Source organism: Nestor notabilis, unplaced genomic scaffold, assembly GCF_000696875.1.
Source record: "Nestor notabilis isolate BGI_N333 unplaced genomic scaffold, ASM69687v1 scaffold5309, whole genome shotgun sequence".
In the NCBI taxonomy this organism is placed as follows: domain Eukaryota; kingdom Metazoa; phylum Chordata; class Aves; order Psittaciformes; family Psittacidae; genus Nestor; species Nestor notabilis.
This window is the reverse complement of record NW_009942228.1, coordinates 8,984-26,837: the sequence shown is the minus strand read 5'-3', so window position 1 is coordinate 26,837 and position 17,854 is coordinate 8,984. Positions and strand designations below refer to the sequence as shown.

The 17,854-nt window shown below is 34.6% G+C and overlaps 1 protein-coding gene across 1 annotated transcript; it reads left to right on the top strand.

Moving 5' to 3' along the window:
- Positions 1-1,276: 1,276 nt before the first annotated feature.
- PPP1R42 (protein phosphatase 1, regulatory subunit 42) lies at positions 1,277-15,539 on the top strand (the record flags this gene model as incomplete). Its single annotated transcript, XM_010021283.1, has 7 exons — positions 1,277-1,443; positions 3,563-3,729; positions 4,133-4,271; positions 6,376-6,492; positions 12,342-12,459; positions 13,957-14,085; positions 15,406-15,539. Coding segments are annotated over exons 1-7 (933 nt in total), but the record flags the coding sequence as incomplete, so codon positions are not given.
- Between the last annotated feature and the right edge of the window lie 2,315 nt (positions 15,540-17,854).

The following is a 17,854-nucleotide window of genomic DNA, read 5'->3' as shown; positions in this document are numbered from 1 at the left end:
GGTGGGGACGACAGTGTGAACCCCCCCGGCTGTGGGAGCTTGGGAAGGGGGATCGAGGGGGGACCAGCCTCACGCAAAGCCCCCGCCCTGGAGCCTGGCTTTCTCTCTACTGTTACTGCTTGGGTTGGGAAAGGAATAAGAAAGGGCACTGAAAGGTGTTTTATTTAAAAGCAAGAAAAAAACCCACACTTAAGAAAAAAAACAAACCCAAACCAAACAAAACCAAAACAAACAAAAACCTTTTCAGCTTTCCCTCTTCCCTCACCTTAAAAAAAAAAATAGCATGGGTAAGGGGGACTACTGAGCTTCCATCTCACACAGTAAGTAAGGAAGTTTCTTCTGTCTTCGTAGTTTCAATCTTTGCTTTTCCTCAAGATTCTCATAAACGTAGTACTGGCAAGGAGGATTCTCCTTGCCTTGGTTTATGTGGCTGTGTAAGGTTTAGTGTTCGGATGTTTTTTGCTGCCTTCTCAGTTGCCTTTATGCACTGATGGGGGGGAAGTATTACGTATTGGCTACAATACATCACATACATTGCATATATATAGGCTAAAAAGGCAACTTTTTTATTCTGAGTTGTTAAGTTATATTTGTGAGAGTATTTTTATCCTGAGACAGGTTTTATCCCCATCCAGTTCCAATATGTGAATCAGGGGAAGCTCACTTGGAACAACTGCCAGAGTTTAAAAAGGAAAAAAAAAACAAACCCAAAACCTGGTATTGTGAGAGCCTCTACGGTACTGCTTCAGTGCAAAAAACCCACGTTTTTTCACTGTGCATAACAAATGTACATGCAATTTTGTGCATGACAAAAGGGTTGTGCAGCTGTAATAGAGTACTGTAGCTTTATACCACTTCTGAAAGCCTGTAAAACCTGCAATACAGAGCGATGTGTTTTCTAACTAATAACTAGGTTATGCACTGCCATTAATCAGTTATTTATGTGTGACAATTACTTCAGTCATCGACCATTTTGCTCAGATTTCTATATCAAAAAGATGAAGACTAGGGTACAACCTACTTAAGCACACTGAAACAGCAAATTAAATATAACAGTAAGTTTGGGAAAATGACAGCAAAAAAGGGGTAGGGTTTTATAAGCAGCAAAGACTATATATAAATGTGTCACTAAGCAAAAAGGGAATTGGTGAGGAAAAATCAGATTTGAAGTATATACGTAAGCTTTGCTGAAGATCTGGGGTACAAGTATAACATTTTCCTTTTTCATTTTTAAGGCATTTTATAAAGCTACCTTCAAGAGCATATGGAATATGCTATTAGGAGTGCTAGAGCAGTTTGGCCTACTACAGAATCATGGTTCGACTGACACTGGACCTCATTGCTAAAAGCATCAGTCACAAGAATCGCAGTGAAGAGGACCTTGGGCAGTACCTGCGAAAAATAACTCATCTGAATTTATCAGCTAAAAATATAGATGCAATTGTAAGATTTATTTTTCTTTACTCTTTTTAACCTACCTACTCAAATGTTTTTGTACTTACTGTTACAATGGGTTGTCTATAGCTGGGGAGACAAGCAAAAGCAAGTTGCTATTTTATAACAGTTATATTATGTTTAAACATTTATATTGTCTTGCAGCTAAGCCTTAATCATACATCTGCTTGGAAACATGCTTTAGCATTCACTGCTGTTATTGTGTGGAACACTGCTTGTACATAACAGTGTTTAAATAGACTTCAAGTATGTGGTATTAGAAATGTGAAAATAATCTTTCAGCTGTAACTTTTCACATAAGACATCAAAGCAGTTGACTGTAACTCCAACAGTCTGCAGCGTTTCTTATTATTGACCTGGCACTTTTTTCTTTATGTGGCAAAAATCTTGTTTAAGGATTTTAGTTACCTCAAACTGTGGAAACATATATCATCTGTATAGCAGACAAGAAGGATGATATCAGTACCTTATTTTTGCCATTAACTAAAGAGAAAATCCCTATAACTAGTTACACAAGGGAGATGAAGTTTGGTGATTTTTTTTTCACTATTTTACAGACATTTGCAGCTCTTAAAAATAAAATACCAAAACAATTTGCTATTTTGATTATTTCATGCAGTTGCTACATTGTAAAGGAGCTTTCAGGAAGTCACCAGAATGGAAATAACTCCACTTGCTTACCTCTTTACCACTTGAGAAAGAGAATATTTTAAATTAATCATTTAGACCTGACACTTTGCCTACACAATTTACCCAGGCTGTTGCCACTGAATCAGTAGGTGCAGGGCCTTGACAGCAGTGCTTTAGCCCTGTTGAAATCTAGTGTTCTTGGAGACTTTAGGTCTGAGGTTAAAAACAAAGTTCAGATTTTCAGCAACAGTTTGTTGTTTGCTTTTTGTTTTGGTTTGTTTTTTAATTTAAATATTTGTATTTCTTGATGGTTACCTTTATAAAAATGCAAACTTTGGAATAGAAGAAGAAGTAATGAACGAGAAATTTTGCAGATCAGATTTTATATTTTTTTTATAGTATACTACTATAGAAGTAGTATTGCTGAACATATGATTAAGTGTAACTTATTTGAGTCTCATTAATGCTGTAATTTTTTTAGTCTTGGGACTTTTACAAAGAGTTGTTAACTCACAGCACTATCTTTTCAATCTATCTGTGATTTATTCCTTAGATTTCAGAGGAAGTCTGAGAAAGGAAAGGGGAGTTCCAGAACAGGATATAAGCCAAGTGAGGTTAACAGATTTGGACTGGTGTGGTGGCTTTTTCAAATTGGTCAGGTTAAAATCAACTTTTTTTTTTTACATAAATTGCTCCCTGGGGCTTATTAATTTAAAAAATAATCCATGACCTTTCCATTTTCAAAGACTAAACCCAGTCATTCTTCCATTGAGTTTAATAATAGGAAATTTAGACAGGTTTCAGTAAGTCCCGAGTTAGTTCAAATCCCCTGAAGAAACTGAGCACATTTTGAAATTGCTGAACCCTGAACAACTGAATTGTTGTGTATGGTGGATTTCTGCTTTAAAAGTGTGATTTCAGTCAAGATTAAATAGCTTCTTCTATGTGAACAGAGCTATGCAAGCAAATGGGTTTATTCAGCCCACTCCCAGGAATGTGCACAGCCCTAGAGAGTTACTAATTTGATGAGTCCGTTTGATTAGGATTGGTTCATCAGGTGCCTTAAAGAAGTTTTACAGAAACCCCCATAAGAACATATGACCTGTTATTTAAGAGGAATACATTCAAAGAGACTTTACATTCAAAGAGACTTTACATTTGATGGAATCTTAGACTCAGAAGTGGTTTAAAATACAATTAAGCACAAGTTTTTGTATAAATCAGTATACCTTTGCCAAAAACTGGTTTCCATTACATCACTGAAGTTTGTGATGTAATGTTTATTGTCAGTCTTAAATCTGATGGTTACTGACCCTAACTCAGCTTTTCCAGGAAAAACAGTTGCTAAAAGTGTTTGTTAAAGGTGAAAATGTATAAACCATGAAGCAGAACATAAATACAAAACCAATAAACAGCTTCCAGAAGCAGGCAGTGAATGAACTCTTATGTAGCATTAACTTGTTACTCTTTATTTCAGGGTGACCTCTCTTCGTGCAAAAATCTTAGAGTTCTATATTTATATGATAACCAAATCACTCAAATCCAGAACTTGGACTTTGCTTCAAATATAACGCACCTTTACCTTCAGAACAATTGTATTTCCTGTATGGAAAATCTCTCATTCCTGAAAAAACTTGAAAAGCTGTAAGTTAAAAATAATGTATTTATTTTCCTTGTAAAATAATAATTAAGAAATGAAATACTATGTAGCCATTAAGGTCCTTTGAGCTCTTTTTTAATGAAGCATTCTATGATGTAAGTAATGACATACAATCTTAACATAGTTATTTGCATTTAAATTATTTTCCTTTTTCAGCCATCTAATAGTAATAATAATGATTATAAAAATAATAATAGCAATATATAAAGTAGCTAAAACCCCTTGGATTTGTTAGCTGTATTACTCACATGCTAGGTGATTTCCTTTTTCTATTATAATTCCAAGATATTGTTCAATAATACTTAAATATCTTTTTCATATATTGAGGCCTTGTGTTTGCTTTTACTGTCAAAGGCTATTAAATCTATTTTGTGTTCTATTGCACAGGTATCTTGGGGGCAACTACATCACTCTAGTAGAGGGTTTGGATAAAATAGAAGGAATAAGGGAACTACATATTGAAAGCCAACGTCTTCCCCATAGTGAAAAGCTTCTGTTTGATCCAAGATCTCTTAGGTCCCTGGCAGTAAGTACATTCTGAGAATTTCAGTGAGCCATTAATCAGTAGATCAATATTTTTAAAGAAAAGTGATTAAGACTTGATCACCATGTGGTTTCCTTTTCTGACAATTGGTGGCATTCTTTCAAGGGAGTCCCATCCCAATTTTCACATAAGCAAGAAGCCCAACAGATTCTACTTCTTCATTTACTTTTCTATCAAGGACAGAAATGAGAATAAAGAAAGAGAGGAAGTAAGGAAATGTGTGGATGTCCTATACCTATATAACAGAATGTGAATAAAAATGTGTAGGAATTTATCACTGCTAGTTATCTCAGTCTACAGTTTGTTGGTATCTCTTTGATTGTTATATTAGTTTATTTACTTCCTTCTGTATTTCTCTGGAGAGTGCAATGGCAAAAAAAGAGGTGTAAAAAGCTTTTTTTTCTGGATATTAACAGCAACACAACCAAAAGTAATCAGTTTTAGTTCTTCTATGCTGTGGTATATCAAGGCTTCAGTTCTGAAGTTCTTTCAACACAGTAAACATCAAATGTATTGTTGAAATGGTTAAAAAAATAGATTTTATTTATGAATGGATGTTGTTTTATACTAAAAATATTCATCTTGCTGTATCTCCCAAAGTGTAGTCAGGGCTTGATGAGTTTTTTGGTTTGGTTTTTTTTTGTGAAGATGAAGCACTCACTGAAAAGTGAGTCCTTCTGTTTATGTATCTGTCATAAACATTTGATCTGGCTCTAATTCTTTCTGTTTTGAGATTAACATGTCCAAGACATGTATTGCCGTTTACCTTTAACAGAAACAAGCCATTCCTGTGAGAGCACTTTTATTTTGTTCCTTCTATATTGGAGTCCCTCCTATAGTATGAAAGTAGAGGGAGGTTATAGAGCTAATATTTTCCCAGGATGATAACTCAGATACCTCAGTGTTTTTCAGCATCCTGGCACAGAGTCACTAGTATTTAGTTCTTTGTGGCTTTTGTTTAAGGTCTTTTGCTGTGGGTTTGGTTTGGTTTTGAAAGAAACACTTTGCATTCTTGACCATGTAACATCTTTCTGAAAGCTACATTTAAAAACATCCTATTTTTATCCTTCAGGTGCTAAGTGTTTGGTCCATCTTTAAGACATCACTTCTTACTTCATCATTTTCTGTTTCTGGCTCTTAATGCTATGAGAGATGAAGGAGCCAAAAACATGGGACCATGTAGTTCTCTGTGTACTAGAAGCAAATGTTTTGATGATGACAATATCATGAATCTTTTGACTGAGGAGTTTAAGTTTATGCACTGTGCATGCCAGGATGATTCTGGTAATTTCTGCCTGCAATGTAGAACTTGGTCAGATTTTTGAAGGGGGTTACATTTCCTATATACACTGTTGAAATGGACATTTTGTAACTAATGGTAAATTCCATATCTGGTATAATTTTAAACTCACTGGATTAGATGTCCATTTTAGTCTTCTAGAGATAGAAGCTTCTTTTTCTTTTTAAGTGAAACTACATCAAGTATTTCCTGAGATAAGTACCTGAAGCCCATTTACTTTTTATCTTGAATGTAAAGATCTCTCTAGCTATTGTGTTACAAAGTGCATTATGAAATTCACTAGTGTTCTAAAGAAGGGGCAAGGAACAGAGGTATGTATACCCAGAGGTTTGTAAGATCAAGCCTGAAAGGAAAACAAAGCCATTAAACAAGACAAGGTAGGCATCAGACATGATTTCAGCTCTGTGTAGTTCAGATGTAACCTTGGTAAAAGCAGTTGATTTCTGTGTCTCTTTCGTACTTCAAATGTAGAGTTAGTAGCACTCACAGAACTGGAAAGCATTTGAGCATATTTAGAGAAAAATAAAAATTCTGTATTCACTGAGAATTCCCGAAATAATTGAGAAATAATCTTGGCTTGGTTTGACTTCAAAACCAAAATACACAGTGTTTTAGGACAATATGGCAAGCCTACATAAAACAATGTGTGAGGTATGTGGTAGTTGTATTTGCATGTTTGTGCTTCATATGCTTGTTCTTGCTTTAAGAGAATTTTCTGTATGAATTTACAACTTCACTCATGCACAGCATGAAAAAAATTTTTTTTTTCTGCTCTTCTTCCTCCAGAAATCTTTGTCTGTGTTGAATATCAGCAATAACAACATTGATGAATTAGAAGAACTGGCAGTTTTGGAAAATCTTTCTTATCTTAGAGCAGTTGACAATCGGCTTCAACATATGAAGGTATTAAATATTTGTTCTATTTAATATTGATGATATTAGTCAAATTTGTCTTTATTACTAAAGAGATGAGTAAAACTTTGCTTCCACAATTACTGAACCTCTGACTTTCCAAGCACGCTGTCTTTTCTCATCCAAAGTTCTTGTTGAGATAAAAAATGGAGAGCCATTTGTTTATGATGTCCATATGTCCTTTAATCCTATGTAGTTGTACATGCATCTATCAACTGAGTAGTAAACATATGAAAGTTACAACTATAATATAGTATGTCCAAAATGTAGAGTTAGTTTGTATTTTTTGGCCATCTGGGTGACTATCAGTGTCTTAAATTTGCAAAGATGCTGTGGCCATTGTTTGTTAATTAACTTGCAAGATTTTACCATATTATAGTATTTAATTCTCTATTTTAATGTAAATAAAAGCATCTGCCTGGTTACAAAATCATTGAGCTGATTTTGCAGCCATTCTAATATCCAAATGACTTTTTGACTGTTGTTGCTGGAGTAGCATAAGTATTTATTATGAAACTACACTGAATTTCTTTCATAAATTTCTGCTAAGAAAAGACATGTCTTAAGCAGAAACTCAAACTTCCACAGTCACAGCTAAACTAAGTGAAATAAAAGTATTTTCACTCTTTCTTTTCCAGTAATACATGTGATTCAAACAGAATATTCTACACTTAAAATTTCCAGCTGATCTTCTCAAAAAGGAACAGGAGAATTGGCCTTGTCACTTCTCATTATCTTTATAAGTTAATATGTCTTCTACTTCTTAACATGAAGAACACTTAAAAAATAATTTTAGTGTCATGCCAGTAATTGAATATCAGATTTCTGTTGAACATTATCTGACACCATCACTGCATGGTAGAGGCATGGAACAAACTTTATAAATAACTTAATAAACACTGTTTTCATTTGATATAAATCATAGGCATAAGTGTTCTGCTTTTTTTGAAATTTATATTTTTATTAATATATACTAAAATGAATTGGCTTAAACAATAATCAAATCACCAAGAAAAAGCCTTGATTAAACTAAGCACTTTCATGACTGGTTTGCATATGCATTCTATTTCCTTAGAAAAGTTAACTTTCAATGGTTAGTAGTTATTAAAATAACTATTCTTACTACTTCTTAGAACACCTAATATGTTTTACATTAAATATGCCAGTTCTGTTTACTGATGAGGAGATTCCAGTATTTTGTGTGCATAATCTGTCAACTCTCTAGGTCAATATACTTTATTTGGACTCTTGTTACATTTTAATATTTTAAAATGTTGAACAATGTATTTCTTTTTTACAAGAGGATTATTAATGTATTGCATTTCAAGCTGTGTTTCTGGCTGGCAGTTGTGATAGAATTCATATTGAAAAAGAATTCATGTAAGCTTTTGATGGGTAATTAAAACCACATTGAATGTGTTGGTTACATATAATATAACAGTAAGCTTTTTTAAATAGGTCACATCTCTGAAGCTTTCCTTTTGAAAATGATTTCTCAATAAAACATATTATGGTGCTTTTTACATATTTTTTAATTGTATTTTTTCTCTTATAAATACAAAAGACTTTAGTTGTGATGATCTTAAAAGAAGATTGTCTTAGCCAAAGAACCAACTATTTTTAAGAATAAGGATGTCAGTTCAGAGAGTGCTTTCAGTGTCTCAGAGGGAAAAACAGTATCTTCTGAAATAGAACAAGGAGAAAACGAAAAGACTGCATTATTCAGAATCTGTGTATATATTATTTAATCATTATTAAATTTCATTATTTAATCATCAGGAAGACCAGAGTTCCTATTTACCCAAATCAATCAGACATTTAGATTTCCATGTTACACAGTCACAGCTTTTGAAAAATTATGTGGTTAGCATTTGAGTTTGCTGCTGCTGCTGCCATCAGTTACACTTGGATTAAGCTCTGATAAATTTTGAAAATGTTTCCTAAACAATCTCCAAGGTTTGCAAAGATGGAGCAGATTGGGTATTTCTGTTCATATTGGTATTTCTGTTCATATCTTTGCAGACCTCTAAAATTAATGACCATATTGAATGTGCCTAACATTAATAGAACTGCAGTCTAACAGTAATGCAGCTGGATTTCCAACCTTACAGTTACAATTACTGAGGTTTAGAGATTACATTTTAGTAGGCTCTACTTACCAGTAATATAAATTCTTATTTAAATTAAAAAAAAAAAAAACACTACTGAAAAAAAAAAAAAACCAACAGAAAAACTCAGTTTAAGCTCTCTTTAAGAGGCTTTAACTTAGAGTGAACATCTAGCAGAACAATCTTATACATCCACTAACTGTTTAAAAATAAACATAGCTGAGGGAAGCATTAAGTATGTTTCAACTTTTTTGCAACCCTGAATTTCACGATTCCATGGCTCACATTGTTCTAAATTGTGATAGCTTAAATGACTTTAGTATACATGGTACTACATCCAGTTAATCGCTTCTGATGGCTGAAATTGTTAGAAGCAGCAAAGGCGCTTTCATTCCTACACAAGCTGCCTCCATTCTCCTCTCTCTTCCCCTCTGTTTTCAAAACTCTTATGTATACATCTTTTTCACGCCAAAAGCTCTATGTCTGCTGTTTTCCCATTCCCACTTCCCCATCACTGCCATCAAGGACATCCATAGGAATGTCTCGCATTGATCAGAGACCATAGCAGGGCAGTATGACAGAGAAGTGTCAGAGAGCTCTGTACCCAGCTCTGCTTCACCCCATAGGAAGAGAAGCTGTAGACTAGCCATCCCTGGCTGTGCAGGGCTGGTCAACAGCAGCAAGCTGTGTAGCAGAGGTAGATGACAACAGGAATAGTACACAATCTTTGCAAAAGGAAATGCAAATGACATAAGAAATGCATGAAAAGCAGTCTTCTCATGTAGACTTTTCTCATATAATTAGTGAATTATCATATATCTAAAAATTTAGCTGAGTTTTTTCACATTACTAGGAAAACCTGTACTCCTTCGCTTGTCAACAGGGCCATGTTGATCTCAATGTAGTTGAAAATCTGCGCTAGGAAATTCAAGCACTTAAAGTTCTGGCTAATTCAGGGCATTGTTAGCAAAATTAACAGACATCAAGTCACATGACCTTGTTTCACATGACTGAATTTATATGTAGACAGAACAAAATTAAATAATTTTTCTCAGTTCATGCAGTCTAACTTACTTTGTCTAGCTACCACATGTCTTAGGTCACTTATCAAGAATATAATTGATTTGAATAGGATTGGCTTTTCTTTGGTTTCTGTTGCTTGCTCCTTTATTTGTTTATTCTATCAAGCTCCTGGTTTACTATAGACACGTTCACAAGGACTTCTAAGTTGCAGTGTGTCTGGGTTGGAACGCTAAGGGAATTTTAAAACCCCAACTATTCCTATGTAAAACCCCCACAACTCTTCCTGTTTACAAAAAGCCAGTATACTATTTATTTATTTATTTATTATATTAATTTTGGGAAGAGTATGACTTGTGTGAGTATTTGGATAGATAGAGAAAATATAGCTAGAAATACCTACAAAAATCTGTATTTCTTAAGTCTTTAATTTATTCAACCTCTGCCCAGTATTGATTATGACAAGAGGATATCACAAAAGATGAATTCATTCTCTTCAGAATTGAGTCAGGAACAAGAGAAAAATTATAGATTTTCTCAAATAGATTATGACAGGTAATCAAAATGGTGACAAATTGCTGTCTGTAGATGTAGTCAGGCAGTTGGACTAGAAGTTTCTGATAAAAACTGGAGCATACTGGTCAAATACCAATTCTTAAATGGCCATCATTAATTGGCAAGAGCATTTTTGCCAGCACTACAGCTGTCTGCTAAGGCACTTGCCCTTCCCCCTCTTCTCCACCCCCAATGGAATATAATTTGCTCGTCAGTATTTTGTAGCAGTCCTCGAAGTGATAGCATGACATGATCATTTATCAAATGGAGACTGCCCAGAAGAGTGTCTGGTCCCTTTAGTACAGCTTATTGAAAGGCTGGGAAGTGAAAGCACTTTATTAGAGACAGGAAGGCAATGAACAACTAGAGCGTATCGAAAGGGTAATCATATTTCAGCACAGGATTAGTGTGCTCTTAGATAAACATACACTGGAGTAAGCATGTTCTGGGTCATTTATCAAGTAAGTAACAGCTTAAAAAAAAGATCTACAGGACTCTTTGTACACATTCGTCAAAGATAAACTGTATTCATTATATTTCAGTAATAGACAACTTTGTGTTGCAAAACTATTGCTTGAAAAACTTCTTTCTAGTGAAATCTAGAACACATTACAGAGTTCAGTGACAATGCCTGAATGCTCAGCTAAGAATAAATAAATACACTTGTTAAATACTATTTCTTTTTTAATAACCTTAGCCTAAAATATTTTTCCCCTAAATTGTGTTTGTGATTGTTAGCACCTAAACTGTTTTGATATATGCTGATGTGATACATGTTGCTGTTCTGACACATGCTGATAAAGCTTTGCTGTGTAATATTATGAGATCTATCAACACTTCTTCCAGTGGGCTGGTCCTCAGAGTTTCTTGCATTGTTTTGCCAGTCTTGCTCCTCACAGAACCAGATTTTGCTCTCTGTTTTTCAGAAAAGACATTATCATCATTGGATAACAATAGATGATAGACAGTATCAATAGACAAAAAATTATATGGTTTGGAAGTGTGAGGCTGTGCTGCCACCTCCTCTTCCATAGGATTTTTCTAAACGCTTGTTATATAACCCATAGAATATTCCCAGGAGGATTTTCTGCCAAGGGAGTAGGGCCTGCAAAACCAAAATTCTCTATTTCCATTACCTGGGTGATTTTTCTAAATTTGAAGGATGTAAGTGATACTTGTGTTGTTTGATACTTCATTATTGGCATCAAGCTACAAAATTCTACAGACTGTGCAGTTTAGAATCTGTCACATCATGGTTAGTAGATTTTTTTCCAGGTTATTACAACTGTAGAATATAAATTCTCTCTCCTCCTTCAGTCACATGGATTGTTCTGAATCCCTCCTTAAGTTTTTCATACATTAAGGATGACAGATAAGTGAAATTTTGGGTCAAAAGTATTTCAGAAACAGGTAGAGTAGAAAGAACTAAGCTGTTAAGCTTTGCATCCTTTTAACTTGAATTTATTGTATTTAAAAGACAGAAGAAATTTTATCTAGGTCATACTGCCCTTGAGTAACCAGACAGAAACCTAGATGGAGAAAGGTGTATTTCAAAAATTTCACTATTTGGGCCAATACTCTAACTGACCACGCTCAGTTATGTGTGGGGGGATTACTCTTTCTCCTGTAAAATACAGGTTTACATGTAAGTAAAGAGCGAGGCAGTCTACTGTGGTTTGCACAACTTTAGCTTTTTTTTAGTCTGTTCTCTCTCTATAAACTATTTATTCTTCCACAATTTTTTCAAAATCTAATCAGACACTGATACTCTTGAGTGCTGTGTGGAACCATGGGGATGCATTAAGAGGCATTACATATCACACCATTTTTTTGTCTGGTAATTCCTTAGCATTAGGCACTCATGAGTGGGATTGTAGTGGTAATTTTCCATAGCTGGTATTACTGTGTCCTTAATCACGCAGAGTTTTCCAACAACATCACCATTTTTCTGTGCAATTATGACATATTCAGGGAATGCTATACACCACTCTACTTGAAAATGCACATTCTTAATGTGCATATTAATACATGATTAGTCTCACTGAAGTTATTTCTATGTTCAGGATTTGGGCCTGACTGAACAAATAGCATTACTATTGAAATTTACTCTGGAGGGGGACAAATAATCACAATGTTCTTTTGTTTTATCAATTGCAGGATTTGGAGGTTGTATTAAACAAATGGACAAAGCTGTGCAGAATGGAACTTACAGGAAACCCCATTTGCAACAAGCCAAAGTACAGGGACAGGATTGTAGTACAGTCACGAACTTTAGGTAAAACAACAATAGCCATCTCCAAAACCCATCCATAACCCTCCCTGCTTTAGACCATAACTGATATATTAATCGTTCTTGAATTGCAGTATGTCTGTAAACACAATTACTGCCATAGATATTGAGGTCAAATTACACATTTTTTATTTATGTACAGGTAATGTAGCTAAACCTGCTTCTGTAATCAACTACGCAAACCGTGTTGCTTAGCTTATGCTATTAGTAGAAGTAATCATTTGTTTTATAATAGATGATTGGTGAGATTGTTCCTCAAGTTGTGCCAGGGCAGGCTTAGATTGGACATTTAGAAAAGTTTCTTCTCTGAAAGCTTTGTCAAGCACAGGAACAGGCTGCCCAGGGAAGTGGTTGTGTCACCATCCCTGGAGTTATTTAAAAAACATGTAGATGTGGTGCCTGGAACATGGTTTAGTGGTGGACTGGGCAGTGCTAGGTTAACAGTTGGCCTTGATGATCTTAAGGGTCTTTTCCAACCTAAACAATTCTATTATGCTGTAACAATAAGACTTTGTGTTCACATTCCAGTCATTGTGAAAATGATTCTCAAAGATAAGTTTAATCTTCTTCCCTATCAGCCTGTAGTAGTTGCTTAGGTGTTTTATTTGCACAGTTAGAGTTGTACAGGTCATACCTTACCATGTTTGAATTTGTTATATAACATTTGTCCTTAAAAGCAGTTTATGCTTATGTGATGAATGTATTTGTTAACCTTACTGTGATGCAGTTACATTATTTTGAGATGATTTTAGCATAAAGGAAGCAATCTAGTCTTCTATATGTAAGTATTCATGCTGTAGAAAAAAGTGAAATTATCTGCTCGTATTTTACTTTTATATAAAAGTGGCAATTATCTTAGAAGTTGTAATTACAGAACTTGTTTTTCTTTTTTTCTGAGAGTACAAAATATTGGCCCTTAAGAAAAAGCAACAGCTTATCTGCACAGTGTAACCAACAGTGCCTTAGGACAGTTCTAACTCAACATGAATTTGTGGCCAAATGAGGTATTTCATTTGGTCGACTCAAAAATGCAGATGCAACCAAGGAAACAGAGCATAAACACTCCCCTAAGTGAGTAAAGTTAACGTCAAAGAGCCAAATCTGTCTTTGTGACCAGTAGGACTCCTTGATTGCCAAGACATGCAGTTTTTCTCTCTTAAGCTGAATTTCTGCATCTATATATATCTTGTGTAAGAGCATAGCCTAAGGTGGTGCATGCTAAGTGTATGTGAAATGTGTGTATTTCCCTTGGAAGTTATAAAAATAATAGATGCTCTCTTTTGTAATTCAGACATGTCAACTTTCTCTTGCAGCTTGAATATAAGTATCAAGCTTTACTGGCTATTTTTTTACCAGAAGACTAAAAGGACCAAAAAAGGTTTGAAGAGAGCAAATACAGAAGGCATACACATTGCCAACAGCCTTGTACAGCCTTTTAGTTAACTTTGGGTATCACAGAAAATGTTCTCTTCTCTTTGACAGAATCCCTTGATGGGAAAGAAATTAAAGAAATGGAAAGACAGTTCCTAATGAATTGGAAAGCCTCCAAAGCTGCCAGGAAAACAAATAAAGAAAGAATGACAAATGAGCATGCAGCCCATCTACATTTATGTAAGCAAACTAATCAATTACTTCATGCTTATTTGTAATATTATAGCAAAAATAAAATAACAGCTAACAGTAAAGATACTAAGAATAAGACTTGCACTGGTGGTGAGACCAAACACAGGAAAACAACTGAACTTTTCCAATATAAACTTTAATTTTAGCACTAGTTCATATGGTGGTTTTTTTCTCCCATCCCAGTCTCCCAGGATTATGGAAAGGAGTAGCCATATTCTGAATGTTTGTAATTACTTCTGATTACTTTCCATATTAAGAAAACAAAAAGCAAAAACGAAAAGCATTGGGCATTCTAGAACAAACATGCATCAAATACATCAGCCTTCTAAAATGTACTTGTTGATACTTATTTGGTGTGTGCAGATTTAGAGTCCTTTTAAAGGCTTTCCCAAGATACATGTCTAGCAGAAGTAAAAGTTTTAAACTTGGAAAGATCAAAAAAAACCCCAACCCTCTTTAAGGAAAAAAAGCCTTACAACTAGAAGAAACAGCAACATGTTCTTGAAGTGGGAAACAAATTAGTTTCAAAACTCAACAAAACCTGAAATAAACTTTGATTTTTTTTATTTTTTTTTTATTTTTTTTTTTAATCAAAGCATGGGGGTTCTTGCTGTTACAGAGTTGACTGCAGATTAAAACCTAAATGACTTACCAGCATGTCTTACCATCTTGCAGGATTTGGAAGAAGACATTAGACTTCAAATTACTCTAAATTGTTTGAGTGACCGTATTTATCAAATAAAACTGGTAGATGTTACACTATTGCGTTCAAAGGATAAACTGTTATATGTAGCTTGGGAGAGAGAACATGCTTTCTCCCCCAAGCTACATTGGAGATAGCCATACTATTAATTCATGAAATCTCATGAGGACCAGTTGTTTCTGAAGACATGAAGTGAAAAGCACTCAGCCAGTCAGCCTCAGCCCCAGTAAAGTTGCAGGTTATTCAGTATTTGGAAGCCATATGTGAATGGCAACAGTTCTGAAAGTAATATTCTATCTTCTGAATAACTACTGTTATAAGGAGGTGTTATGTAATTGAATTTACTCCCTTTCAAATAACTCCACCTGAATGGAAATACCTGCTTTAATATTCCCCTTCATCAGTGTTTGCAGTACTTTCCATAATTTCATACAAAGTTTTCTATTCTCAATTATCAAATTTGAGGCATAACCCTAAGGCTTATTACACTGTTTTCTTTAATGAGATATATTGGAACCTGTGATCAATCATACTGAATATTAAAATAAATATGGTTTCACTTGGGATATTGAATTAATCCTTTTTTGTTTGTTTGTTTTCTGCAGCTGACTTTGAAACACTTTATCCTGTTCTTCCCTTTCACTACAGTCACTCTGTGAAAGGAAAACCAGATTTTTTAGTTTTGTCTGAGATGCAGAAAGCTGTAAGAAAACCTCTGCCTAGAATCCTGGGGAAAAAAGTAAGTCAGACAAAAACTTCCATATGTTCCTCAGATATCTTTCTCTTTGTTCTGTTGGTTATTGCTTGTATAGCTCTTACTGAATCAGTTGGAAAACGAGGACATGAAGGTAGAATTTAATCTGAAATAAGTTTTCTGTTTGGGTTTTTTTTTTTTTAACCATGTTGTATTTTTTGTATTTATTGCTTCAAAACACATGATAATAGATTTCAGTTTCTGGTTATAAATCAATGGATGAGCTAATAGCAATAACTTCTGGATTACTAGTTTCTCTCATATGCATTTAATTGTAATCTTCCACATAGATAAAATAATATCCAAGTTAATTCTTGGAAGTACAGTTACTGTCAACAACATTGGCAAAGGCTGATCCCATGCACATAGTAGTATGTGGAAGGAGAAATAATCACTTTTTATTATTCTACCTTACTTCTGATAGGCATGTTCCAGTGTAGTATCTACTTGATTAGCATTTTCCTGTAGCATCGGCTCAAGACCATCAAGATAGTCAAGAGAGAAAACCTGTGTGTCCCTTACAGACATTTAGACATTAGATGAATTTAAACAGTTTGGAGTTTAGCATATGTATTTCTTACTCACATAAGCAGCTTTGTGAACTCTAGTGCAACTGTTTGTGGAAATAAAATCTGCTCAAAGGGATTTGCAGTTTGGGACCTATATTTATTTCAGTTTTACCTGTGGTAATTTCAGTATTAGGGACCTAATATCACTCCTTCCAGATTTTTAATGCTGCTTTTAACCTCACTGTTTTATTATTTATCAGCTGTACTGGCTCACAAAAAATTCATCATTTATGCAATGCTCTAGGTAAATAAATTCAACTGACAGAGGAATTCTTTGGTAACGAAATTACTAAAGGTAGTGTTTTATTTTACATTCAAATCAGAATATTTAGTAACTGAGCAACATTTAATACAATTTTTTTCTTGACGACTTTCCATTTTCCATTCCATCAGTTTTGTTCCTACTGCTTCCTGTTCTGATTAAAAATAGCTGCCTTTCCCTTTAAAAAGCGAAGAAGAACTAAAAATCACAGAGCTGCTCTCCTCCAAAGTATCGTTTTTGTCCTTCATATGACAATGGATATATTCTGCCCTAAAAAGAAACTGAACTCATCATATATGTGCCAATTCTTTATTTTTTTTTCCTGCTGCAGAAGGCACACAGCAGTGGAGAAGTTTGATAACAAGAACTGAAGGAATAATGCACTAGTTATCACAAAATAGTAATACTACACAACTATTTTCCAGTGAACAGCCCAGGCTTGTGAAATGTAGAGGAGTGCAGGCTAATATTCATGCCATGCAAACATGCATTTCTTTTAATTCCATTGCCAAATGAGTTTGTCCACATGCTCAGGGTTCTGTCAGCTTGTATTTCATCTTCATTAGCATTCTGTCTTTTGGGCCAGGCCAAATAAAACTGTGGTTTTCCTTTACAAGTACCCTTGGTCCCAGTGAAGTGTGGAACATGTCTGTACAGCACCTCCCAGAACGATGTTTTCTTCAGCGTGAGAACTTCTGCTATCTCCTTTGAGATGATGAATTCTGATTCTACACTACTATGTTTAAAAGCTGACCAATTGTTGAGCTGCTTTGCTTGACAAAAATTTTCCTAGTATTAAGAAGCTGGAGTACAATCCTGGCCCTGTGGAAATCCCTTTCGACCCTAGAAAGGCAAAGATTGCATCTCCCATACTTGATCAGAACTTAATGTCTATATTTGTATAAATGTACATTTGCAAATTAAACTATTGAGTGATTATTTTTTTTTCTATTAGTCTAGAAGATTTTACTCTGATTCACAAAAAGGTTAGAATAAACTAGTCAGATGACATTCATTTAATATTTTCAAAAAGCTTGGAAGTTGGACTTTTATCTTGGATGCTGCAGGTTGCTGCTCATTAATTACAATTTCACATGTAATTACAATTTCATGTGTAATCACTGAGACCTATTCTAATCTTGTTATTAGTGGAACTCCATGAAAACCAAAGAGTCCTGGGAATTAGCTAAAGGTTGGTGAATTCTTTAAAATGTTCTTTCGGGGGGAAAAAAACCCCACCTCAAAATACATAAATATTCATTCTCAGAGTATATGCAAATATGAAATAATGACAAATCACAGTATTCCCTTGCCAGACCCAGTAATTAGGAATATGCATAAATGTGCCCACATGTAAAGCGAGGAACTGAACAAATACTTGTATTGTTTAATGAAATTCAGTATCAGACCAAAGAAATTAGTGAATTTTAATCCTAACCTCTGTGTTAGTCAAATAAATTATTCCAACA